This window comes from Osmerus eperlanus, chromosome 5 (genome assembly GCF_963692335.1).
Source record: "Osmerus eperlanus chromosome 5, fOsmEpe2.1, whole genome shotgun sequence".
In the NCBI taxonomy this organism is placed as follows: domain Eukaryota; kingdom Metazoa; phylum Chordata; class Actinopteri; order Osmeriformes; family Osmeridae; genus Osmerus; species Osmerus eperlanus.
This window is the reverse complement of record NC_085022.1, coordinates 19,418,284-19,443,681: the sequence shown is the minus strand read 5'-3', so window position 1 is coordinate 19,443,681 and position 25,398 is coordinate 19,418,284. Positions and strand designations below refer to the sequence as shown.

General features: G+C 45.0%; 1 protein-coding gene across 3 annotated transcripts in view; it reads right to left on the bottom strand.

Annotated features, from left to right (window-relative positions):
• megf11 (multiple EGF-like-domains 11) overlaps nucleotides 1–25,398 on the bottom strand; it is a 57,491-nt gene that overhangs the window by 27,527 nt on the left and 4,566 nt on the right. For 2 of the 3 annotated variants that reach the window (XM_062462405.1, XM_062462403.1), the window contains exons 2-6: nucleotides 18,414–18,542; nucleotides 17,092–17,219; nucleotides 16,326–16,427; nucleotides 15,715–15,815; nucleotides 11,561–11,653 (exon numbers count right to left, since the gene is read on the bottom strand). In XM_062462405.1, the coding sequence (XP_062318389.1) occupies nucleotides 11,561–11,653; nucleotides 15,715–15,815; nucleotides 16,326–16,427; nucleotides 17,092–17,201 (406 nt within the window). In that variant the 5' untranslated portion in view covers nucleotides 17,202–17,219; nucleotides 18,414–18,542. The remainder of the gene's footprint in view (nucleotides 1–11,560; nucleotides 11,654–15,714; nucleotides 15,816–16,325; nucleotides 16,428–17,091; nucleotides 17,220–18,413; nucleotides 18,543–25,398) is intronic. The other variant, XM_062462404.1, reaches the window with a different exon arrangement.

Below are 25,398 nucleotides of genomic sequence, written 5' to 3'. Positions count from 1 at the left end.
TATTATTTTATATAGCCAGCTTTAGTTCAAGTTTATCGTAAGCTTGTTAGATTCTAAATGCAGTTGGAGCTAGACTGTAGGTCTACGTAAGCAACACTTTTACTCTAGCTAGCTGTACATGTATCATAGCCAGAAGATCACCGGATCACTACAAATAAAAGGAGTGGAAGAACACAGGACATATTGTACAATAAAATGTTTTATTGAATGCAGTTGGTTGCCTTGTTTATTCTGTTCTATTTACCAAACTCCTTTCTTGTCTTAAGTTGAGCAGTTGCTGGTGATAATGGTTAGATTCAACTTGCATCAAGTACTACAAATATAAGTGTTGTTAATGTGGTAGGCTAAATTGTAAGTGGGCTGATGAATAAAAAAACGTTTAACAAGACCCATTTACTTCAACCGTCTAAGGTTAAACGTTAAGTGGAACAATATAGTCCTCATTAGGCTACTGTTTGGTATGTACAGTATGGTACAGTACCGTTTGTACAGTATGGTAGCTAGCATAGCCATTTCTAGCTCTGCTTCACAATATTGCGTTATGTATAAGTTCATGTAATACATACATGTTAATAAAGTATCAGACATACATGATACAACACACCAGTAACCAATTGACATTATGTGTTAATATACCGAAAATGTCCGTGAATCGAGATGGTGCTGCTGTCTGTCCCGCCGAAAACCATTCAAACAGGTTGACAGCAGTGGGGGTTTTGTTTAACTACAGGGAGCTACCGGAACCACGTGACAAAAAAGCTCTAGCCTTTTTCCTGTGTTTCACTGGCAGTGAGTGTTCACAATGTTGTATTTCACTCCATTCTACACCAAACACGTCAGGGAGGACTGCCTTTTGTAGATACGAGTCTGCTGAAGATAGCCAGAATATCGGATTTCTTTAACCAAGCCTGTTTCATTCATCATTTGCCTGAGAAAGCGACTTCCGTTGGCCAGCTTAATTGAAAACCATTCAAACCGGTTGACAGCAGTGGGGTTTTTTGGAACTACAGCGAGCTACATGAACCACGTGATCACGTGTCGGCGAGATCAAAGTGTGTCGCAACTCTTTTTCTATGGCTCTGGATCCAACCATGAGGAACCACGCTTCGTTTGTGGAGAGACAGCGGATGCGAGGAGGTTAGGTGCACCGGTGCGACCTAGGAAAAAATTTAGTCGCACCCGTACACATTTTGGTCGCATAGTGCGACCAAATTGGTCGCACTCTAGAGCCCTGGAGTGTAAAAGCACGTTCCTTTTAGAGGATACATTAATGATTACAAAGTCTGACCTGGATGTTTATCCCGAGAAGGATCTGGTCATTTGTCCAAGTTCTGCTCAGGACGCAAACCTGGATCGATAGAAGGGTTAGGGCCGCCCACAGGCAGCTCTTCGATACGTCGTATTAACAGAGTTAAGGTAAGGAAGTTCACCAAAGCTGACAAGGCCAGGTCATCTCACAGACTGCCCACTAGACAATAAGTGTGGGATACAGGGGCAATGTCTAATAAAGGCTGCAGGTTGGTCCATAATGCATTCATGGTGGGCGAGATGCCTGGATGCAGTTAAGCAGCAGCTTATTCAACAGAACCTGACACGGCTCATGAAAGTGTGCTATCAGCACATTGTTACACAGCCCACTGCGTCTTCCAATTAATAACTCACCCTTCCCCCACCCCCGTCCTGTTAAAAACAACCTCTTTGCTCCCTGTAGCAGGACACCTACAGACTTCAACTATAATAGGGTGCATGTTTATTTACTGTACATTTGCTTGCGCGGTGACTGGGGTCATAAATAAAGATACTGTCGGCGCTGCAGCCTTCAACACCCTGCACGGAGCGGGGTCAGCGATGTCCACGGACAGCCACTCCACAGACAATGTCAGCTCAATAAAGCAGAGACGCACCTCTCTTAATTTGCACCCATCGATTTCCCATTTCCAATTAATAATTCTAATTAGGATGAAGTAGAATGAGCCTTGGGGTAGCGGCGGTCGATGTGGGAGGGGCGTGGTCGGCACAGAGGGCTGATCCACATTCACATGACACCATTCTAGGCAGGCATGGGGCATGAGAGGGGGGTGGAGATGGACAATAGAGAGGGGAACACTTAGCATCAATAGAACATCAGTAAAGGAAGAAGGGCTTTAACCAAACAGTGGATTGACTGGGATGTGAGCCACTAACAGAGATCGATTGATCTTCCTAAAAGTCCTGCAGCAGAGGGCAGCATAAACCATAAACATATGCTTATGGATATCGTGAGGAGAGCTTAATATATTAATAGGAATGTTAATATGTTAATAGGGAATTCTGATGCTTCATAAGCCAGTGCAGACTAGTGGAGCGTAACAGTGTCCAAGTTCCCCATACCCTCATGTGGAGGTACAGAGAGGGCCACCGGGCGGGGCGACACTGGGACGTGTGTCAGACAAGCTGCTCCAGAGCCACAGTGAGAACACTGCCTCCTCTTCCGTCCTAAAGATAGACACGGCACTGTGAATGTCATTGGCAGGATGAAGGACATCACTTTAGCATTCTGTCCACCCACGACTGAGAGCATCGGGGAGTAGGCCACTGTGGAAGTCAAGTGGAAACAGCCAGCTACAGAAGACAGCTGTTGCGTCCAAATAATGACCGTGGGCTTTTGATGAAAATGGGATGGGATAGGTCCCTGCTTTGTTCGTTGCGTCGTAAACACGAACACACTTCTTTTTAGGGAGGAGAAATACGTTCGCTCGAAGGATCTGGAAAATTCAGAAAGCCCCCTCAGACAAACCCTTCCACCACAAACACGCACGCACACGCATAGGATAATTTCTTTTTAATGATCTAACATTATGCAAATGATCATCAAGAGGGCTGCAAATCTTGGAGGGAGTCTACGGTTCTCGGCAGGTGAATGTCTGCTCATGATCACTGCAAATAGCTGAAACGGAGAGTGGATCGAGATCCAACACAGGGTCATGAGGCAGGTCATCAGGCCTAAACCCACGCTGTTGCCTTGAGGAAACGCGATGCACTAATGTTCCAAGAACGCTTGTTGTTATTAATTAAGAGCACCTACGAATCCCATTAAAATACACAATTACAATATATTTATAAAGTATTCATCATCAGTTAGGCGTGGGCAGGTGCTGGTGGGGTCAGGTTTGCTAAATAGAAATCGAGTGGGCTCATCTAACTGATGTAGTGGTACCCTCGGTTCTTCAGCCGAGGTTCCATAAGGAAGTAGAAGAACAAGTGAGGGACGGACTCGGTAAGAATCTCTGTGGGAGTCTGGAGGTCTGCGGCTGCAGGGCACTCTACATTGACAGCCGGTCTGCAGACTAATGTATTACATTATGAGACTCCTTCACAAAGGTCAGGATATCCTGGAGTGCAAAATGAACTGGTTGAGCTGAATTTCTGAATGCCGTTTTGTTCTTTCTGGTGGTTCTCGCGAGTCCCATGAATTATTCCTGCGGATTCTCAAAGTCACAATGAAAGTGAAGGTAGACAAAAGCAACTGTGTGTGGGTGGGTGTGTGCGTGTGTGTGTGGTTGTGTGTGTGGATGTGTCTCCCCCACTGCCAGTCTGATGAGGGCATTGAACAGGGGGCTCAAATGAATCAGCCCAGCCTGCAGGGGTGTTACCTTTGTTTTTACTGTGTCAAGTACTCTTTGCATTATTTTGCTTCACAGCATTTCAACGACATCCTGACGCAAGACTCTTAAACGAGTGTACAATGTTATTCACTGCTGACACCGTTGTAAATGTCTGCCTAATAGAACCGAACAATTTATTAGTATCCAACTATTTTCATTTTAGTAATGTCTAGTCTGTTTCAGCATCCAGGGCATTGATCCATGCACCCGAATATTACTTTTTGTCTGATTCTGAAGGAAAGACAAAGTTATACCTGGCATTTTTACACCTTTGAGGTGACTGTGCATCACAATCCAAATATTCGACCATAAAAAGCCCAGAGGAATCTCTTGGCCTAAAGGGTATGCAAATCTAACATCTAAGATGTCATGAATCACTCTGAAAGTGTGTGCCCAGAGCAGCTGGTCAGCATTTTTCTGCTATTCTCTGTCTTAGTGGACAGCTCGATTGGAGAGTTGAAACAAAGTGTGTACAGAAGGACATGGTGTTCACTCATAGCCTTGTTATTGTGCCGGTCCAACCCAACTCAGCCTTTAACATCTCCTAACATTTACGTTGAAGCAATGTTGTACTGTGAATGACCTTGGTCATCCTGCACCCCTACTTTAAAGTGTTCTAAAGCTTTTGCACTGCACAGCCTCGTTCCTGGTGAATGCATCCTCGTGTCTCGCAAGCGATTACATTTCCTGTAAAATTCCCTGTGATCCTTATCATCCAGATGCCCTTTTCCGATGCTCACATCCCAGGCTGTGTCCCTTTGTTCCACTTAGTAAGCTCCACCCAGGAGATAGCGTCTCCGTGCCTTCTTGTCCTTTGCCTTTCGAATTTTTCTTCTGAGGCTAAAGCAACCGATTTAATTGAATTTCTGGGCTTGTAATGCCTGCATTAGTGTAATCAAAGAGGGGGAGAGTCGAGCAGTTTATCTTGACCTTGGGAGAATTAGCAGATGCTGTTTGTGGAGATCACGGAGGGGCGTGTTCAGAGAAAACACAAACAAATTTACAAGTTTGGAACCCGAGGCGCTATCGATCTGCAAGTCAAACAGGCTTATAGACATTTCCGACAGCGATATGCATGTAGTAAAAAAAAAAAAAATCATAAACTTGGGTAAGATTTACCCTCTATTTAAAAAAATCAATTCTAACACCGGGATGTGTGTGACACAATAAGTGTTTCCATTCCCAGCACTGGGTAAGAAGGAGACTCCAAGCTAGCTCCACCTGTCAGTAGAGCAAGGCACAAGTCCTTGTTGGAGTTGCTTCCTACAAGCACAATGCCATAGAGTCCTCCAGGGGTTGGCACAACTGCAAGCAAGAGAGGACAGTGAAGAATGCAAAACACAGCCCCAGATACCCTGGGGCCCTGAGGCAAATTTGATTAAAAGTTTGTTTTTCTTCACTCTCAACAAACGGAGGCGCTCGTCGATGCGGCACTGACAGTTAATTGGACTTGGCAGGGCCATGAGTTCATTCGTCAGCATTGTGTGGGGCTTGCCTGGGAGGAGCAGGACAATCGATGTCCCCCTGGATGGACAGTAATCACTGCAACACTCCAATGAAGTCCAGGGTTAAACATCAGGAGATTGCAGGTGCACCAGAGGGTCTGAGAGAGACTGCTAATATGCTCCCATTCCACAAGCAAACCAAGGACACCACCAGAGAGCACCCAAAGTAGGGGCCCCTAGTAACCCCCACATTCAGCACTCAAAGCTGGGTCAAAAGCTACTCTCCTCAGGACAACAATAGCTTAGAGACAGAAAGATGAAACAGGTGCTATAGGGGTCTCCTCAAAGGGTCATCGATCTCTGAAGTCTCCATTCAGAAAGAGAGAATCGTGTTACACTGAATACAGTGAGCAACATGAAATAGAGCTGTGTCCATGGACACAAATGATAGTCCACGGTGTCGAGTCTCAATTATGTGTCTAGATTTAGTTATTGTTAAAGGAAATTCAACACTATGCTAAATGCTAGAGACTGCATTCAATGTTAGAGGCTAAATGAGAGGAACTGCAACTTTTAGCAAAAAACCTCAGCCTCGCTCAGAATCATGGGGAGGTCATCAAATCCATAGCAACGATAAACTCCTTAAACATGGAATAGACCAGGAAATCAAGTGTGTCTTGCAGTCTGTGAAATGACCAGAGCACAGAATTGCTCTACATTTGTATTCCTCTGCTATCTTATCATCAAACTGTTATCATAGCATTTCAGCCATCTTAGACTCAGTGACCTTCTCTTAAGGACAAGAGACAGGGCTTTTTAATGTCCTTATTAAATCAAACCATCCACAGGCTCTCAGCACGAGTAGTGTTCCGGCACCTTCCGCTCCACAGTGATAATGAACCGTACAAGGTTCTGAACATCATCAGACAGAGCACCTGTAGTACTGCCATAATTGTTTCCATCTCCATAACAACCATACTCACCAGCTCAGTCTTGGTGAGGCTATATATTCTAGAACAGTGTGTTTTCAGTGCAGATTCCTCTCCCAAAAAGGACACAGATTTACCTCACACACACACACATTTACACACATACCCACATTCACAAAACTTTTCTCCAGAGTTAATGGTGCAGGGAACTTTTGGAGAATGAGTCCAGCTTAATGGAATGGTAAGAAAATCCAAGTAAAGAGTGTTTGCTGTGAATGCTGTGATTAACTGAGCGATCGTAATGTGTAGGAGGGTGACTTGAGCCAGTGTGTCGGTGGGGTTTCAGTGTGCTTGCACATGTGTGTATTTGCACATACACTGGTTTGTGTAATAGAGAAGTAATCCATTCATAAGATGCCAAAGAAGTGTGCACGTATTTAACTGAGCACACACCACAGACAGCAATACAATCCCACCACAGTACAATTATGTAAATATAATCAAATAAATACAAATAAGAGTATCAATCCAAAAATAAAAAAACAACAAAAGTCACTTATGGACCACAAAAATATTTTTTCAACAAGCTGATAAAAACAAGTGTTCAAGTTATTTTTGTAAACAACAAGCTACATCAATACCTGTTTGTCTTGGAAGATAATCCTTCCTCCTTTCTTGATCAGTGAAGAATGGGGTCAGAGAAGGGGTGCAGTAAACTAATATCTCAAAGGGCCAGAGCGCTCAGCATAAACAACACTGTCACGTACAGGGCAGTAAATTACAAGGCTGCAATGCTCTCTGGGAGACTTGTACACCATGCTACACCTGAAAAGCCAAGCCCCAAGTGCCAACGAATGCAATAAATATAAACACAAACACACACAAAAACAACACACGCACAGGTGCACACAAACACATGAAGACACACATCCTTCCACACACTCTTCCACACACACAAATACTGTACACACACACATACACACTGGTCTTATTCTATTCCTGTCCCTTTGAGAACAGCCAGTGCTCTTTGATCTACCCAAATGAATGAAGCATTACACGTCGACTATCATGTCCACCGCTCTCAGAACATGACCGCAACGCCAGGAATGTTAACTCCGTTCGAACAAGCCAGAGTCTCCGAACAACAAGATATCCTATTGATTCCGGCTCATTGCTTTACATGTTCACATGGAACGGAAATCCCACCTGTGTTTCGTTCAAACACCATTTCCCTGCTCTCTTACATTTACATTTAGTCATTTAGCAGACGCTCTTATCCAGAGCGAATTACAGTAAGTACAGAGACATTCTCCCCGAGGCAAGTAGGGTGAAGTGCCTTGCCCAAGGACACAATGTCATTTTTCACGGCCGGGAATCAAACCGGCAACCTTCAGATTACTAGCCCGCTTCCCTAACCGCTCAGCCACCTGACTCTTCAGACTGGTTCGACTGGAGCCACGCGCTGGCATTACTAACACGGTAGCAAATCCACAGGCTGCGTCTGTGTGTTGTACACTTTACACAACTCAGGGGCCTGTGTGGCCTCTTCTATTATTTTATAATGTATCTGCTGCTTGATTGCACTATGCAGTACATTTGATTTCGCGTAACTTTTTTGAAAGGCCTGACCAGGGACTGGGGTTGCAAATTAGCCTATTGGCTCGAAACCTTTTATGCAACACATCTACAACATATTGTTATTTATGTATGTAATAATGTGCGCTGCATTGTCCCTGACAAATAAACAAACAAATAAATAAATAAAATAAATGAGAGTCGGTGATCTGCCGTGAGCTTAACGGAGAGGTTGTCCGAGGGATGCAGCAGGAAGGAAAAGAAGACAGAGACATGAGAGGAGGTTGTTAGCCCCTCAGGAAAGACATCCATGTTGGTATTCTACTATCTCATTCACTGCCATTTACAGTCCTGCCTATACAAATCTCAACACTAAACACCAAAGCACTGCCTGCTGCAGTAATGTCCGCCTGTCTGAATAACAGCTGCATATTAGATACAGTAGTAGTCTGTGATAGTACAGAACTCACAAACACTACATTCAAACACCACATGCATGAATCAAAAAACCAAGCGTCTCATTAGCCTGCATTAAAGAGGAGTTTGTCAAGCTCATGGTCCATGACTGACCAACCATGGACCACACACGTTATTATGTGTGATAGATCCCTCCTTGGAGCGCGGAGGACAGCCACCGATTTACAATGCTAAACCACTCCTCACACTTTCCAAACACTTATCTTGTAAAGAGGCATTGATTTTTAGAATCTCTGGATGACTGGGAGAACCTTCACTTCGCAAATAAAACAGAAAACACACCCAATTGTAAAAGGTAAACGCACTAAAACCGCCACATTTAAGCACATTTCTTCCACTGTGCACCTGGGTTAAACATACCATTTATCCAACTGAAGCACATTAAATCAATGATAGCGCTTCATTTCACCTCATATTTCTTCAGCGATGACAGTCCTCGGCTAAATATATCCGGTAGAAATGCCATCCGTCTTTATCATTCGCTTTATTTGAAAGCTGTTATTACTGTAGTATAGCTCTTCTAGTGGGAGTGACAGGGAAGGCCTCATCATATAAGTGATTAAATCATGAGAGAGGTGCTGAGAAGTGCACAGCCCTGGAGGCACAGGGGAAGGGTCATCAGCAGGCCTTATTACTGGCTGTCCCAGCTTTGAAATGACATAGTCTTGATTTTGCAACAGGAAAACTCATAACTGAAGGCACTGAAGGCGTTTCCCAACCATCTTGCTTCATTTCTATGCTGTGCCATTGATCAGCACTTTATATTCATACAATCCACAACCAGCAGTTCCGTATCTTGGTCGACAAACGACACTGCAAAACGACACTGCAGTCTGCTCCAATAAAGCACAAAGAAAATACAGATACACATATGATGACGAATCCTAGAAATCAAACTGCTCTGAGCCATAGGAGAAAAACAAGCACCGGGCTGTGTCTGCTCTGTATCTCTCCATCTACCCGATGTCCTTGTGATGACCCTTAGGTTCTGCAGGAGGTCCGACAGATCAGAGGTCAGATCAGAGGTCAGATCAGAGGTCAGATCAGAGGTCACGTCTGAGCTCAGAGTCTCAGTCTCCGCTGGCATAGGAGAGGTGGGCCACATCCTCAGGCTAGAGCAGGTGGACAACAGTCGGTGAAAAATGCCCATTATCTCCTCAGCCTTACCTCACCCACTCTACCTCTCCCTTCTCCCCCTTTCTCTATCTTGCCAATAAACCAGTACAAGTCTTTCTACTCCCCACCTGACCCAGATGCAGGCCTAGCCTCCTGGTGGGGGCTGCTCCAGAAAACAGGGTCCAAGTCTTTGATCCAGCTCCAGATCGTCAGCTGAAAGGCTGTCACTTCAACTTTGGGCTGCTCACAATCCCACGACAGTGCCGTCTCTCCGAGCCAGGGAGTACACGCCGTTTATCTCACGAGCACATCCTCTGTCTCAAGAGCAGCTCCTTCACTCGGGCCTGACTGCCACGGCAGGACGGGAAGGTTATCTGCCCCTGGACAGATACCTCCACGACTCACCAATGGCTGTGGACACCCCTCTGAGTTGCCGAAGCCAAGCATGTGACTGGTTCGAGCAGGAAAGGTGCTTGTGTGCCTTTCGGTCAGCAGGGCCCTGACCGAATCCACTTACACCAAAAAACATAAACACATACCAGCGGAGTGAGAGAGCAAAATTTAGTGTGAAAGACGCAGACAACCAGCGGTACCATTTCTATAGAAGGAAAAAAGGGGGCACATTTAATTGAAAAATTGGCACACATTCCTCATTTCTACAGATGAAAGCTCATAAATGAAAAAGCCTGGACCGATGCCTGGTATGGAAATCTAAACTTGATGAATAATGCCTCTGTCTCCATCATCAGGTCTGTTATAATAAGGCGGATAAGCCCGGCACCTGCGTGGTGGAACACACGGCCCGCTGCACTCCTAACCAACCCAGAGTGGTGTGGGCATCTCTGGGGAGCGTGTGGCTCACACGCTCCCTGGGAGGGAAGCTTTGGACCCTCATCAGTGTGAGGGAGCGAATTGGAGCAAACCGCTCAGCCTTGTCATTTATGCCCATGAATCCGACTCCAGTGAACCTGCAGTGCAATGCGTTGGCTAGATTTACACACAGTTGGTAATCAGGGAATGGCTCTTTTGTTAATGAAAACTCATAGATCTATATAACAGCACCACAGATATGTTTTAAGCCACTGGTACTCATTGGCGAAATATGTTTTGAAAGCAGGAGACCTAAGTGCTTAGCCTCCTGTCTAAATAAAACAGTTAAATTAGTCCAGAGTTTTAGATCAGGTAATGCCGGGAAAAGTATTGTCGGAATCACATCCAAAAGCATCAACAGAACGCTAGTAGAAAATTGACCGTATTCAACTATACGGGTTTCTAATAGGTTGCTATAAAAACCTTCACAATTGTTTCATCTGGAACTAGCTTCTGGAGTCACACACTGTAGATGTAACACAGTCACTTGGTTTGTCACCGTGGGTGAGACATTGTCCAAGCTGCTGACATCATGGCCAACGGGGTCAGTTGGGTTACATACTGCATTGGACCTGAACCAGTATGGGGGAATCTGTTTAACCTCCTCTCTTTTCCTCATCCTCCCCACAAATATAACAGCAGTCAATACCTCTGTTCTCTTATTCTTTGCCTCCATGGAACCTTTACCATTACCATTTAGTTGATTACCAAACACACACTGTGTGCACTGTACCCTCCCCCCTCCCGCCCCCCTCCTCCCTCCCCCCTCCTCCCTCCCTCCCTCCCTCCCTCCCTCCATCCCTCCATCCCCCCCCCTTCCCCCCTCCCTCCCTCCCTCCCTCCCCCCTCCCTCCTCTCCCCTCCCCCCTCCCCCCTCCTTCCCCCCTCCTCCCTCCCTCCATCCCTCCCTCCCCCCTCCTCCCTCCCTCCCTCCTCCCCCCTCTTCCTTCCTTCCCTCCCTCCCTCCCTCCCTCCCCCCTCCCTCCCCCCTCCCATACCTCCCTGTAAGAGTCCTGCCTTGCACTGGACCAGAGGGAAAACCAGTAAACGGGTGGACAGTCAGAGGCCTGTTTGTTTCAGTTTGGCATCGATCCCTCTGACTGCACTAGTGGAAGGCACGAGTCTAATCATGATTAAGACCATAACAGAGAGCCGTGGAGGCAGGGGGGTGGAGGGGAGGAGGATGGGGGGAGTGGACAACTGGCCGTTCATCCACTATATTCATCAGGCACATCAGTTCCACTTCTAGCAGATGAGAACGAGCTCTGTGTGACTCACCTGTTTCTGTCCAAGTACTTTTGTTGGACTAATACGCCGTACAGTGTGACAGTGAATGGTGAATCATAGTAAATAGCATCGTGTTTCATGGACTCCACTTGTGACAGACTAAGTGACTGAAATGCCTGTGTCGGAGATGGAATGACAACATTGAAGAGGATGATGTTCGTGAATCAAGGATGCCAATAGAAGGCTGGTGTGGGGGTCAGAAGTGAAGTGCACTCACCACTGGAGCAGTCCAGCCCTCCCCAGCCAGGCTCACACTGGCACGTATCAGGAGACACACACCGACCATGCGCGCACTCCTCGGTGCACAGTGCTGGAACACACAAACACACACAGGAGCATCAGTACACACCCAGTTTATAGACACAAACCCAGACACACACATTCAGTCACACACTCACGCATACTAAAACATCATTAAACAACCAATAAGAGGCATAATGGAAACCGCCAAGAAGGGAGCTGAAAGAGAATTGACCATAAAAAAGAAACACTCGATACATCGCAATTATCATCAGGGGACCCGATCTTTGCCTTGGCCATCATATTTAACACCCATCCCTAACCACATGACACTAAACGATTCACTAAGAGATTGAGTCCTCAGTCAACATCTCAGTTCATGGTCGAGCCTCGCTCTCCTAGGGCGGGCTGGCGTCGGCAGCGCGAGCCTCGACGAAACAAGCTGTAAATCCCTCCTAATTCGATCAGCTAGCTCTTTGTCACAGCGATGCTTTAAGCTAGCAAGCCGAGTTACTGCAGTGTTTACTGAGAAGTGTGCAGTTTTCTCGATCATTCATATTGAGCAACACAACGCCATATTGATTGGTCAAACATTAGCATTCCTGGCAGGGCCCACTATAGAGTTGGAAATTTGGTCCAGCCGGGTAACCAAATGACCTACATGTTACTGTTACTGCCACAGAGACCGTTTTTTGTTTGTTTGTGAGGCCTAAAGAAAAGTTCAACAAAAAGAATTTCCACTTAGTATGAATAATGCTGAGGCAGCCAAGGTCGCCGGGCCAGCAGGATTGAAACCGACAGGCTCTTATCTGAGGAAGAAAGCCATCAGGCCAGAGCTACTGGAACAATCCTCTCTGATCAGAATCCAGTTGAGGGATGATGCTCTGCCAGCAGCTGGAGGTCATGAGCAGCCACTCCCTTGACTAACCTTGGCCGCTGCGCCAAACTTTAGCTACTTTCCCCCCAATTACATACTTCTTCTTCAGGTATTAGAATAACATTGAATTTCGCCTGTTTCTTAAGCAGACAGAAGTGCAGGGGTTATTGTATTAAAACAATACTATGGATAAGTAAGTCCTGTAAGCAGAGTGGTCAACCAGACCTGGCCCCAGGCCTGGACAGAGCTGCTATAGATTATCACTCAATCAGGCTTCGATTGGGATCCATAGCCAAGAACAGGGCCGCAGGGGGGATGGGAAAGGAGAGAAGCCCAAACACCCACAGGCCTGGGCTAATTTCAGAAATGCTCCCTGGGCAAAAACGGTGAACCAGAGATCCAGAGAGATAAAGCAGATGGGAAGATCTCACGACGTCAGTAAGCTCGTGTCAAACAGTCCAATTACAGTAAGCCAACAAAGTGTAGGGGGAAGGAAACTTCCCCTTTGTGCTGACGCGAATGTCCAACTGACTTCTTGTAATCAATGTGACTGCAGTGTGTGGAGTATTCAAAGACAAGAGCAAAATAATACAATGTCACCGTGATGAGATGATTTCGTTTAGTTTCAATCAGCAGTATCTGATCAGAAAACCCTGGGAAACGCTAATGCGTCACATCCTTTTAGATACATGGAAGTTATGAAGTAAAGATTGGGATGGCGGGTGGGGGGGCACCTGCTCTTAAGATCTGAACCTGGTACAGTACGACGGTCTAATAAAGTAGAAAATAGGTTTTTCATTTTAATTGAAATTCATAATTTACTCCCTTTACCTCCTGTCTATGGAATCTGTTGGAAAATTGAGTCTTTCATCTAGATAAAAGGCTAATCTAACTCATTATGCAGAGGTGTTATCAGACAAGGGAACAATAGAGCTAATTGGTGATTGTCGCGCTGTGTTAATAAATGGAATATTCATCCACAGCACAACTATGATCTCTTGAAAGTAAAGAAGATCTCTGTACAAAATGTTCTAATTATTTTTTCTCCTTTGGTGTGTTGGACAGCATTCGTGCACTAGTTAAGTAAGATGCAATTCATAAACAACACATTTGTAGGGTTTTATGTGCTTGTTTTAACTGTGTGGAGATGCTGTGAGGAATACAAGGAACAGTGAGATGTAGTTAAAGGTTAAATCAATCATGGAAACGATGCCTACAGCACATATCACAAAAGAATCTCCAAAGGTTCCGCCATAAGATTCTATCATCCACAGAGATGATATATTTGGAAACCTTTCTTTGAAGGGTAAAATAAAGCTACACAACAAAGCCTAAATGAAAAAGAAATCAAAGGCACCACATCCCTTTCTAAAGAGAAATCTCATCATCTTCCCCATCATTAAAACTTAGAATGTAAAATGTACTTATATTAGCAGCTGGAACTTTATCAAACCAACTTCAACTAATTCTACAACATGAATCAGCGACACCATGTTAATATTGCATCAGTCACCAGGCGAGGCTGATGGAAACTAGCAGTAAAGTAGGGAGGGTGGGGAAACAAGGAGACTGGGGGTGGGGTCGTTCATAACCCTGCTCAGAGACAGCTCTCTCTTTACATGGTCCCTCTGCTCATTAGGAGCTCTCTCTGACTTCCTTGCACAATTGAAATAATTACATCCATTAAGAAAGATGACTACCTCGGATAAACTCACATACGATGAGCACGTCAGTTACCCTAACCCTTTTTCTTCCAATTGAATATGGTTGCTCGGGACCAGTGACTTTATCTAAAGCCTGACACGTCGAGAACTCATTATGAAATCTTCCATTCTCTCCAAAAAACAGCAAAGAAAGTGCTCTAAGTACCACTTACAATGGCACTGAGCACTATAAACACAAAAGGTGTGCTGCACATCAATAACTACAGTATGTAGCCTACTGAAAGTGTCTTTAATTCTTCCATTTTGTCCCCGCCTCTTAAGCATCCTTGACAGTACAAATCTCTTAATCCTGGTGTTGAAAGACCTAGGATTAAAAGGAGAGGACCACTTTGCAAAGACAGCAAAAAAGGTGAGCATGCCCTGCCTGCTCTAGCCCCTCCCTGCTCCACTCTCGCCTCAGGAGAGAGCAGGGAGAAAGTCCTACGGCTGGAGACAACATTAGACAATAAAAGGAAGAAAGCTTCCATTTCTATCTCACTTGGTCTTCAGCCACTTGCCTCTATGGCCTGGTAATGACCTGCAGAGGTTCTCTGTAAACAGCACTCTAGCTCAAACAGTGGAGGGGCTAAATGTAAAGAATGCCTTTTTATTTAGTACATTCAGCTGCACTAACACACTACAAATGGCAGCTAATGAACAAATACTCACGCCGACCTCCACTGGGTAATGAATACAATATTGATCAGTCTACCATGCCCCGCTCTTCTGCACCCCAAAATAATCAAATCAGCTCACATTCTAAACTGGCTCCAGTGATCTAATGTGTCCTTCAGGCTAGAAGAGTCTGGACAAGGACAAGCTCTAAGAACAATCACACACGACTAACATCCCTCTCTGTTACCAAGAAAATGTTGACAAAAGTCAGGAAATACAAAAGCAAGCAGAGACTATCTACCTAGAATTAAATCTGAGAGAATATTAGAAACCATAGTCTCAAAAGGCATATCCAGGTACTTCTTCATTTAGTCAGTATATTTACTTTAATGTGTAGATATAAAATACTGAACCAATTACTATTTGTGGAGCTCTAAAACTGATATTGTAAGGTAATAATCAACATATTGCTTGACTCCAATTTCAACAGTTTCTGCTCTGTTTTATGTCATTGAATTTTGGTGTCGTTTTATCAAAGCTTTTCTGCTTCCTTGGTCCATAACTAGGTCCCACTTGGGTCGTTGATTTTCTCATTGTTATATAAGTTCAATAAAACTTCTCTCACTGGAAAACCAAGGTGAAACAAGGAGGGAGAGAATGCTAAATACTTTCGAATTAATCATGTGAAATGGCGCTGTACACCAAGAATGCATTCCTCAACTTTAACCGAGAAGGAGTGCAGCAGATCACGCGAGGCCTTTGGAACACAGGACAACCATGAGAGCGAGGACGGACAGGCTCAGGAGGTTCACTGCACTTCATCATCATCACAGACGCTTATCAGCAGTTCTTTTTTTCTCACCGTGATCACGTATGCATCAAGTGAAGGATGGAGAGGTGATTATGTAGGGAACCAGTCACAGGAAGGATACTTACGAACACACAAGTCTCCACTCTCAAAGTAACCAGGGCAACACTGCGAGCGGCGTCGGTACATGGTCCTCACTCCCCGCCGGTAAGCCGTCTTATAGCTGATCCTGGGGAATAGACATACAGGGAGGAGCGTGAGCTGCCGGTTTAAACAGAGTGACCCTTCCTGAAGGACACCTAAACCTGCAGCTGGCAGCCTTCATGTTCTGCCTACACCATGCCCGCTTCAATTCCACTACACAAAGAAAGACCTAGAAGAAATCCAATACCGAAAATTGTGGCACCAAAAAATCTTCCTTCGCTCGAAATACTGTACAGTACAGAGGTTTCCCCACATGTCTTGACTGCCTTCTGTGTGTTTAAGCGGAGATGACGACCGTAAACCTTAATGAAGTCATTCCAACTCATGTAGCATTTGATGCAGTCACTGTCAGCAATTGTACATTACGAGGAGGAAGTGATGCAGTCACTGTCAGAAACTGTACATTACGAGGAGGAAGTGATGTGTCTGGGACATCTGCATAGGTCCTTTAAGAGTTGATATTAATGTGAGGAACTAGAAAGGCCAAGCTCATGATAAGGTAACAAGACAGATGTTTAGGGGATTCTGTGCTCACCTGTGCCTGGTACACTTGAACCAGTTGAGGATGTCAGTGCACCTGGTATAGTAGATCTGGTCGAAGGGATGAGCATAGGACTCCTGGACAGTCACGGCGTAGCTAAAAAGGGAAAAGGAGTTTTTCCGTCTTCTGTTTGTTATTCCTTTGAGCATACTAAGTGAGTTGGCTGCCAGTGCAAGTGTTGTCTAAGGACAATCTCGGTGGAATGATAAAAATCATACTTTTTCACAGCCATAAAAAAAAATGTCCTGCCGATGAATTCATTTCCAGCCAACAAGGTGGCATGAAAGATCCCTAAGTACCCTCACCCCAGTCAGGCAACACTCCAGCCCATACATCTTCACAGCTTCTCAACCTCCCCTCTGCATGTAGAGAAGGTCATTATTCCTGCTTATTTTTCATAAGTGACACCACCCAGCACAACTAATAATTATTCAGGCAATATGGCTGCAGTGATTGATTAGGATGAGAGTGCACTGATCAATTTTCCTGCATATTTCATCTAAGGCTGCATCTCCTCCCACTCCTCAGGGCTCTGGAACTTAAGCTGAGAAGATCAATAATGTCCGACAGACATTGTGAATATATCTAGGCTTCTGTGTCTGTAGCCAAGACCCTAAGGTCAAAGGCCAACATGTCCATCATATAAGCTTGCATTAAGGCTTGTGGATTCATCTGAGAGTATTGACTGCTGCCAGGACTCTCTGGTGCCAAGATCTACAACGTTCAATGCAGCTGGAGGCTGATATAGAAGGGCGCTCACCTTTCCCAATGACTGCAGACATTGGGGTCATCTGGGTTGAGGCTCCGGACGCAGGTGCTCAGCCCCAGGAAAGACAACAGGGCCAGGGGGCCACGGAGAGCAGTCCCCATGGTTCACCCTGGGGAAGACTACAATAAGATTATTCCAGAGTTGGGACATATGCTACAATAACACTGAACCCACTTAATGCAGGCCTCAATGAAGAAAATGTGCGTGAGGTTGTGTCCCAGGTATTGTGTCTGACTGTGGGAGACACAGACCATGTGTTCTCTCTCAGGAGGAGGGGCAGCTGAGGGGAAACCATACTGTGACAATGACAGAGGACCACATGGAGGCCTATTTGTTTACGTTGTCAGGATATTTCATTAGACATGCCACCAACTGGGAGTACACATGTATGATGAATAGACATGGCAGTGACGGATGCTATACGGGTCAAAGTCCCACCTCTGCACATTTCTATGAAGGATGAGTGAATGACACACAAGGTTTATCTGAAGGTATTCTCGTCGGAAAACTGTCCAAACGTGAATTGTTTGATTCTAAAAAGTCCAGAAATATTTGTCTGTGCTAACCAAAATTAATTTGACTGAGAATTCTCCCTCATCAATGGACAAAGCACATTGCAATCACAAGTACTGTACAACAGCCCCCAACACAACTCTATCTCTTTCGACCAACACACAAATATTTGTGTTTGTGTGTGTATACGCAAGTGAACATGACTGTTTGCACATGCCTGCATGCTTCAATTTGCTTATGCTTACTCTGGGGAATCTGTTCAATGTTTCTGAGTGGCTGTATCCAATAACATAGGGTTTTACATGTTCAGCTAATCCTCTGCGTTGAGAGGTGAAGGAAAATCAATGGGACTTTCTTTAAGTACTGCTTCATTTAAGTAGGCAGGGGTAAGAGTCATATTCATTTTCAAAACAGGTGATTCATCAAGACATCCACATGGCCATACCCACAGCCTCCATATTCAACCGCTTCTGTGAAGCAATCCTGTTAAATATGACAACTCTGTTTGACTGATTGATGGAAAGTTTTAAGCTCTCCCACATGGTCAGGACTCTGGGTACGAGTCATTTATATGAATGGTTTTGAAATTAATGACACTGGATCTGACACAACAAGCTTTTTTTTGCACATCCTCGATCATTACCATGCAGAGAATGTGAAAAAACTGCAAAGGTTAGTCCAAGTTAAAAACGGAAGGAACTGTTGTCAGACTTGTTTTTGAGAGAGAATTCTTCTTTCTGCGCTTCAGGATAAGTCGAGCTCCAGTTTTAATGGCTCGAGTCACGTGGATCTGAGCTCACCTTATCTCGTAGCCTGTGGTTCCTGCGTCTGTGAAGAGTGTGAGAGGACACTGATGCCAGACGCTGCAGTGAGGGACGGCTCTTCTGAGAGATGAAGACACGAGAAAGCGGAGGTTAGAGGTCTGGGATCTGTTGGAGGAATAAAATAATGAGCTAAAGCTCACGCACTCAAAGACACGCGCATACATGCATACACACCCCACACACACATGTACACACATAAACGAAAACATATACTAAATCTAATCATGCGCCCCCTTTGATCTTAAAAGGGTCTCGAACTCCATAGCCCCTTCTATCTCCAAACAAGTGAGTCTTTATGGCTGGATTCTACCCAGCTCTCTCTACCCTAACTACAAAGATTATATTATCTGAAGTGGTGCTCATACAATGACCACTTACCACACAGCCTGCACCACAAGTGGCCTTTTCAATGCTACAATGAGAACTAGTTATTTCTGAGTGGTAATGAAACACTGAGGAGCATCTATGGGATGTCAGTAGCCTTGCTAGCTGTTTGTCGCCAGTCTCATTACACAGCTGTTAATCATTCCTCCTGAGGGGTCAGAGTTCACCTTTTGAGACTCTCTGGGTCTGTATGTGCTCTGTGTTCTGAATCTAGATTAAATCAGGAGCACAAAGTGTGCTTGTTTTTGTTCTTCTCCCGAATAAATAATTCATCATGTTTCCTTCAGATGTAAAAGTGTAGCTGACGTGAGGCTGAGGGCGAGGACAGTGGAGGCAGAGGTGCTGGCTCTGATGCCTCACTTCACCCCCTTGAGATACGACGCAGCAAATGTGGAGGTTGTAAGCAATTAATGAAGAATGTCTCTTCTGGGTCAATAGATCCAGAACATAGCTTCTTACTTTGATGCTAGCAACACTATATAGTCAACTACATGCATTCACTATTGTTTCGAAAGAGCTTCTCCGTTGAGGACAGGTAACTTTCTGGCACTGAGCTAACAAAATATATCTTTGTCATTTAGTTGGCACACATTTTGACATTTGAGCACTGGGGAAATAAAAGCAATGGGGCAAAGATGCCTTTTGCCTTGGCAGTGTTACAGAATGTTTGAGGCATCCTCTGTTTACTTCCCATTCCAAATCCAGAATTTGTAAACAGAGTACAATCAGACAAAAAGTCTGATCGATATGCCCCTGATTGCTGAGAGCTTTTCGGCACGTCTCGACCGTGTCTGCACAGCCTTCACAGAAACAATTTGTTTCTCTGACTCCAATATTCCTGATTGTACACAAACTTGTTTTAAGAGGCCCTCTTAACCTCCTCTTTGTTTTTCTTCATGTTTACAACCACTGTGATTACTCACCAAGGCTAAAGAAATGCAACGAATGCTGATGACCAATAAAGTGATATGCCAACACATCTCACAGGCACCGATCAAGAGAACGGCGTTTTCAGATAAAAGGCCCGGTGTACTGTATCATTGCACATGAACACGACGACATAATCACCAGGGGCTACTGTTGGACAGGACACCCGTCTGTAGATAACACAACCACACAGATCCACGACTACTGTCCCTTCAGCCATCAATCAGCAGAGACATCTGCATGATTAAGGCCGCGTGTCTCCAATGTGTGACTTATTAGAGCTCAGTGCAATTAACCAGCCGCTCCCCTGGGTCAGTAGCATCTGTGCTCCTCTCTGAGGGATGCGCTCGCTGGGCTGGAGGCGGTCTCTCTGCCAACCCCCTACCCGGTGGGCCATTGTTTCTTTTCAAGTTCATCTCAAGCCCACATGCTCATTTATTTACACCCTCAGTTCCTTATAGCTTGAGTCACTTTGCTTCTGTTTAATGGAGATTAGTTCAAATGGAAATCATTCACCGATTTAAATTCATCTCTTGCCCAGAATACCACTGGGCATATATACTGTTTAATTAGATATCCCGGTATTGTGGTACATGGAGTACATTATTCTGTTCATCTTCTGTTGACATAAAATGTGTGACATCCTGCTCAGAACAGTGTCTTGCGTTGCGATGTAAAGGCTACGAGCAAAAACATGTCACATGCCAAACCATGATACAACCCCACTACATGAAGTCACAGGCCAAACCGTGTTACAGGCCAACCCATGCCCAACTGATTGATCAATGGGAGGAGTTCAAACACAGTGCTGACCTTTACTGTCTGCTGCTAGAGGCTCAGACTCATTAGGAGTCATGGCTCATTAGTGAGGACATGGTGTGGTTAATCACAGAGACCCCCAGCTACATTTCTCTACCTGTGGGAGCTGTTTGGGAGCTGAGGGCCACTGGCTTCCACGTCTAGCTGGACGGTTGGACAGATGGATACTTTTTTCATCAGTCCATAGCCCAGTTCCAGGATAGCATTCATCACCAGTAGTACATTTCAAAAATGTGTACATCCAGATTTTAAGAAGAGGGCTTATCCAACATTGCTGCTATAAGCCTTTTGGATCAGCAACTGCACAGCGCCGGTGGTGTGTGTGTGTGTGTGTGTGTGTGTGTGTGTGTGTGTGTGTGTGTGAACCCGGCATGGAATGGGAGACACCTGGCAAAAGCCGCGTGTCGTTTAACGGGGGCTTAATTCTGGCCACATGGTTTATTCATGCAGCGACCGCTGATCATCACGACTCTCATAAATCACGCAGTGCGGCATGCAGGACGTCCACAGGCCCGGGCAGGGCCCACTAATCTCAACGCCATCTTTCATCTGAATAACCTTGCCTCATTGCAGGTCCACATCAGACAGAGCCCTAAGGAGGAAGGCTCGACGCCTCCTTTTATTCATTTAAAACAGCACAAAGAGAATCTCCACCAGCCGTCATGGCTCTGAAACCCCAGCCCGCCCCCTCCCATTCTCTCCAAGCTCCCAGTCTATCCAAGCCCACTCCCAGTCTACCCAAGCCCACTCCCAGTCTATCCAAGCCCACTTCCAGTTTCTCCAAGCCCAATCCCATTCACCACCACTGTAGAGCCAAGGTGCTGTTGATCTCTGAAGACATCTGGGAGATAATTCACTTCAGTGGGCTGAAGATCCTTCTCTTAAAGATTGGTAAACAATTTAATTAATGTAAAGCAACAACTCCCAGCTTGTGGGATTGAACCTCGCTACAAGGTTGTTTTTCAAATTGTTATGATTATCTATAGCCTGACATTTTTGAAAAATGTTTCCAATAATTATATTGTTTTTCTGGACCAGAAGGTCTCTAGTTATAAAGATTTACAGCATCTACCAGGAAACTAATTAGTGAAACTAAAGTAATTGAATACAACAACTGTGCCGTGGCCAATGTCACACAAAACTGTACGCAGCTGGCAATAGTCAACAAATATTTCCTCGCCCAGGCATTTAATAACAAACCCCAGGCAACGCATTGACATGGCTGCGTGGTGTCTTGCCCTTTGAAAGACAGTCTTCCCTTCCCTGAGTCACTTGCTCTGCCAGAGATATGAGGGAACCAGGGTTCTCATCTGCTCACCCAAGCAGGCTGTCTAAGGATCATCATCCCCAGTCCCCATGCAGACAATTAACCACCCTGTGACCGCCAGCAGGGTAAGAGGGGAATAAGTGGCTGGTGGAGAACAGTTGGACAAATTACAAAAAAATTAGTGGAGTGCAGTGGAAAGTGGAAAATTGTGGGGGGGCGAGGTTTGCCCAAGGAACCTCCTGTTCACCAAGCCTCCAACTGGGATCAATCTAAAAGGAGAGGAATATTTCTCTGAACTGTTCCATTCCTGTTTTGGCTTGATTAAGGTAGCAACACACTCTCATGGTGATACAAAGCGGTCTGAGTAGTTATTGCAGTTTTTCTGTTTTGTGACTCCAGGCTCAAGCCAAAGTTTTTGTGTATTAAAGTACGGTGAGGCAGGGACATAACAATAAGAACAGCGACAGATAATAGGACAAGATGGGAAAGAGAAAAGACAGAAAGAGAGAGAAGACAGAAAAAGAGAGAGAGAGAAAAGGGAGCGGCAAAGTCACTCTCCATGAAATGCTGAAACAACAGCATGACTGCTAGGGCAATTTTACACCCCAACAGTTCCACACCTCACCATCGGCCTTCCAACTCTGTACCTTGTGTCTGCCTTCTTGTGTCTGCCTTGCGTCTTCATTTATTTTGTGTCAGCGTCCAAGGATGTGAGAAGCAGTCTGGGGAGTAACTCACACAAATGCCGTGGAGTAAGCAGTGTGTGAAGCAGACGAAAGCTTGAAGAGGAGAGTAAAAAATAGCTTTTCTTTTCGCCAGGACTTGATAACTGACATTCCACTTGTTCTCAACTTTTAAACTTGCTATATAGATACATTGACTTAACCTTTTAAAATGTCTTTAGATATTACTCTTGACCTCCTTCCATATGGAAGTCAGTGGTGCATAAGCCAAACTACTATGATAACTGAGCATTGCTTCCACCTAGACTGCATATGTCCAGGAGAGCTGTTAGTCTAAGAAAGTACATCTGTCTTATTAATACTCCTTCTCCAAAGTAGACCCCCTCTCCAAAATACTTGTATTGGCCAATGGTAGATTTATTCTGTCCAATTAACCTTCAGGGTTTCCTGGGAGTGACTGAATGGGGAATAATCTGGCGTTATGACGATTAGATGTCAAAATATTCTCTGCCAGTAGGCTATGATCACCAGGCCATTATGGAACCAAATGATTTCCATAGGGTTGAATGTCTGTTTTTGACCCTGGTCACATTAAAGATGTATGCCCAATTCCAACAACGACCCTTCGGATGTCCTTGAGAGCAGAGTCTCCATATTCACACTGCAAGTATTAATAAAAGAGAACAAACGACAGGAGGACATGACTCTGTGCACACATGGAGAATATTTAAGTCACTTTTACATGTTTGGAGTAGGAGCATAAGAGCATTCCAACCCACAGCCTCGTTGCCATGGCTCACAGAGGGACAGAACACACATGCATATTTCGAAAGAGAAGGGGATGCCGTTAATCTCTTTCTGCTCAATAGGGCACACCGGCACATGCAACTGGGTCATTATGGTGGGTCTCTTGGTGTTCACACAGCAAAGAAAACTAGCCTTTATTACAATCACTTAGACGTCAATTAGACTCAGGATTTCTCTGAATTTTTCCATTCCTCTGCAGCTACAGTTTCACAGCTAATTAGGCATGAACCAATCCAGAAGTTGCATACGTTTTAATTATGGAAAGATGACTGACATTAACAGTGCCAGTTGGTGGCAAAATGCGTGTATATTTATTTCTCGCAAGATACATCCCTTAGAACGACTCATCATGGCGGAAATCTTGTTTATATATTTATATTATCTGTCATAAACTGTTCATCGAAAAAACATCACACGCAACACTGCACGCCTTTGGGTCCTGCACAACACACCTTCCGAATTTTGTCTTCATACAATGCCCAGTTCTGGATATAATTGAGCTACAGACACACACACACACACAGAAACACACAGAGGGCCCTGCCTTCATAGTCAGATAACTAAGAACTCAAATGAATGTAGAAAGACTACATACTTACTTGCTCTATGGAAAAAAATGCATCCTTTAATCGGAATTTGATGACACTATGAACTACAACCCAAGCTTGAAAAAAGACACATTCCATGTCAAGCAATTTGCAGAGACAACAAAATGATGAGCCCTGCAACTCTTAGTGGAGTCATACATTTTCCATGTCATCCACTTGTACATGGTAGCAAACGCCAGAGATGTATTGCCTAGTCCATGTCCTTTCTGCAGGGTATGTCCTCATTTCCTACCTACACAACAAAGCTGGGAGCCCATGATCACAGGCTACTGTGAAGATTCCCTGAATACAGACTTAGGCTCTACCACAAATATGCATACACACGATAGCAAGGTTTCCCACAAAGCAAGCCCTCTCGTCCACAGGCCTCCGCGCTGCGCTAACCTTGCCGTTGGTATGGCAACGGTGCCCAAAGAAAACATTGTAAAAGCAACTATAGTCCTACCCCACCATGCAAAGTCCAACTCACCACAGCGCTGCCTCTTCTTTTAAGGCTGGAGACGGCTGCACTGCCCAACGCCGGAGGACACGAGCATCTCAGCTGCCCTGACCCTGTGCTCTGTGGACAACTCTGGCTGCAGAAGCAGCGCCTCTGAGGAGCTAAAGGAGACAGGACGGTCGGTGGCTGCTGTATTATTCATGAGCCGACCCTGTTGAGTGGGCAGTTATTCGGCATGCAAGTCCCAGGTGTGACTCAAACTGGGCTCCATTCACGGCCCTGACTGCCGCCCATTGATCAAAGACGAGGGACCCTGATGCTGAATTAGCGCAGGGGCTTTATGTTGTGGGACTCAAAGGGCTTCACTGATAAAACAGATCTATCACAAGGCACTGGCGTTGGACTTGTGTCTGCTTACCAGCACTCATCCTCTGGGGAGTTGAGTTAGAGCAATGGAGATGTATTAGACAATTAAGTCATAGACAGAAATCTTTTTTTTTTTAAATCTGGAACACAGCTGGTAGATTTGTCTAGAGCAATGCACTCAGACATTGATGCACTCGACAGTCAACATAAGTAATCAAATCCAAGTTACAACAACTCCCAAGATATTATTATGCACAGTGTGTGCTGAAACTCCACAAGATGCCAGGTGAAAGATTACTCTTCAAGCCACAGTGAGTGATCTGTCCTGATTGAAAAGCTTTGTCATATACATATATATATGTTTAATGTTCCGTAATAATCCAGTGGTCTGAAAGATGGAGGCCATGCATTATCAACCAGGTTATTTGATTTTAGAAAGGAGCTCTAAGTTGTAGGGGCAGCCCAATCACTGCTGTTTCAAGGTTACAGCCCAGGTTTGTTGCTAAGTAAAATGTGCCGTACAGTTTAAGGGTGAGTTCAACATAATCCAAGAGCAAAAAAGTCCAAGAAGTATCAGAAACTGAGATTTAGTTGGATTAGTGGGTCTGATGTCTCCACGGGCAGATTTTCTCTGCAGAGTAGCCTACCACTGCACTGTCGA